General features: G+C 36.7%; 1 protein-coding gene across 1 annotated transcript in view; it reads right to left on the minus strand.

Moving 5' to 3' along the window:
• The window catches only part of SLC39A6 (solute carrier family 39 (zinc transporter), member 6), a 34,380-nt gene that overhangs the window by 23,199 nt on the left and 8,576 nt on the right, over nt 1-2,605 (minus strand). Inside the window, 1 exon segment of the mRNA XM_011974440.1 lies at nt 60-278. Within this exon segment, the coding sequence (XP_011829830.1) occupies nt 60-278 (219 nt within the window).

Raw genomic sequence — 2,605 nt, forward strand, 5'->3', positions numbered from 1 at the left:
GAGTACTACTATAAATAAACGTCTGAAGCATAGTAAGTACTCAGTATACTTTTTCTTACCTTTTTCTTCTTATCTTTAAATTGTTTGATCAATGTGAGGACATGTTCAACAAGAAACATGAAATACAGGCCTCCTAGGGCTGTTAGACCCTTCCATGTGGAATCAAAATAGGCACTTTCTTCTATGTTTTGAGAAGACAGATGACTGAAAAGTGGTCCTCTTTTCATTTCCATTGCTGGTTCTTCATGGCTATGACTATGGTGGTGACTTGCATGAGACTGAAGGCAAAATAATTTGTTATTTATAAATTCATCAGTTTCACACAACGAGTCAGAAAGTTGGCTAGGTAAGGTCAAAACTGAAATCATTCAGTTACGCAATTATTCAGATATTTCAGAGACGAGGTGCAGTTTAGGACATTAAAAATAAAATGACTAATGAGTGGCTAGCTATCTAGAACTTAATGCATGTCATGTACTTCAGATACATTTCCAGTGACCCTCATAATACATAAATAGTAAGCATTTTCAATGCTTGACAATCTCCATGGCCACAAATAACAGGAATACTAGACTTAATGTGCACAGTTTCTACTGCTTATATTCCCAACCGAAAAGCCCATACCAATGTCATCAGACTAGCATTGTAAGAAGCCTAGTGTGTGTGTGTTGGGCCCTGGCAGGTACCCGAGATCCAGGTGTACTGCCCTAGCAGCCTGTAGCTGAGTAGAGTAGTAACTACCGCTATTGCACATTAGGGAATTGGGTGTGGAACACACTAAGAGACTGGGGGATCACAGAGTACGCCCCATACACATGCCACTTTCTATCAGCAGGTCTTCCCGAACATCTGCCATCTGGTGGTCCGAGAGCTTGTCAGAGCAACATAGTTTTCTTTCACTACTGAATGGAGCATGAGATTTGTAGTGCTCTAGGCATGTTGTGATTTCCTTTTCCCAATTACCCGAAAACCTTTAATGGGAATTTAAATAATGAAACATGCATATTTTTTGACTGAGCACCTATTCCAAATATCTGATGGAAAAGTAAATTCACTTTACCAAACTTGTTTTATGTGTCATGAAGTGTAAATCTCTAAACACATACACAAACATTCAAGTCTGAAGAAAACCTCCAAGTTTCTTGGGTACATAAAGGGTCACATATTTTATTTCTGTGGCAATTACACTAACAGATAAAGCAGATAACTCACATTGCTGCAGTACCTCACAGTACTAATAGCCAGGCAGAATTTGTCTCTTTTTATTAAGTGGGTTTCAAAAAGTTAAATTAATCTGTGTTTTGTAAAAGGAAAGCAAAAAATTCACAAATGTATTAAGATCCAGCAGAAAAATACAGATTTCACTTACCAAATATATTTTAAAATAAGCCTTTCTAAACCAAATTTCTAACATTTTATACAAAAAATTCTAGTATTAACCAAAACATATTATTTTTTCAGTGTTGAATAATCAAACACTAACAGGAAAAACTACTATACTTACATGTGGAAGAAGGTGTAAAAAAGCATCACCACTCAAAGTCCCAACGGCCAGTGCAACAAGGAAACTCAGGAGAAATTTGAAAAACACCCGATTCATGAGGGGCACTAAGATAACCCCCAGCAGAGACAGGAAACTGATGATGGAAATGGCTATAAAACCACCAACCCAGGCTGTCAAACAAAACAAAACAGAGCAAAGAAAAATTATACAATTAATAAACTTCACAAGAAAGACTTTTGGAGAGTAGCATAAAGCAACATGTAAAAGGAGAGAAGCTAAAAACACACAAATTCAATGCGAATAGGACCTACTGTAGCAATAGCACAATAACCAAGAAATCTGTTGTTGGCTCAAATGAACAACCTGATGGGTACTTAAGAACTCTCCAGGTAAGGAGCATAGCTCTAATGGGAAATTCTTCAGGTTGGGGTGAAAGAGGAAAAATAAATGGTTACCGAGGATGAACTGTAGCTCACTTAGGAACTGAGCTTTCACATTCCCATAAGAGCTGAATTATAAAATAGTTTTTTTTTTTTTCTTAGAGAAAAGGAAAAGAAAACAAAGAAGAGGAGGAAACCAGGAATTCAATAATGTCCTCAGAAAACAAAGCAGTGACTCTTTCCTCATTACTTTTGAGCAATGCGACCCTACCCTATAGCATAGCTTATCCTAGTTTCACTTATCAATAAGAATGTATCAGTATTAGGTTTCTAAGCAGCATAAATGAACACAAGACCTCTTCCCAAACAGTGTGACATGATATAAAAATCCCAAATTTCAGGAGATCCTGACACCTTCTTGTAGGATGAACACAGAGAAGTCCTAATTGAAATTTGATTTTCTGGGTTTTTTTAAAGGGCAGGGCTAACACCCCTTCCTTGCTTTCTTCACATTCAAGGCAAAGAACAACTAAAATGACATATGTGGAACTGTACTGGAAAACAAATGGGCTGATGCAAATCTAAGGAAAAGCACAACATAAATGAATCTACTGAAATTGTTTTTACATAAAAAAGGCAATTTTACCTATTTGTAATGAATAGGTCTTTGGAGGGATTTCAGCCTTCTTTTCACTTGTATGAATCAGACAAGATCTAGCAT

This window comes from Mandrillus leucophaeus, unplaced genomic scaffold (genome assembly GCF_000951045.1).
Source record: "Mandrillus leucophaeus isolate KB7577 unplaced genomic scaffold, Mleu.le_1.0 Scaffold145, whole genome shotgun sequence".
In the NCBI taxonomy this organism is placed as follows: Eukaryota; Metazoa; Chordata; class Mammalia; order Primates; family Cercopithecidae; genus Mandrillus; species Mandrillus leucophaeus.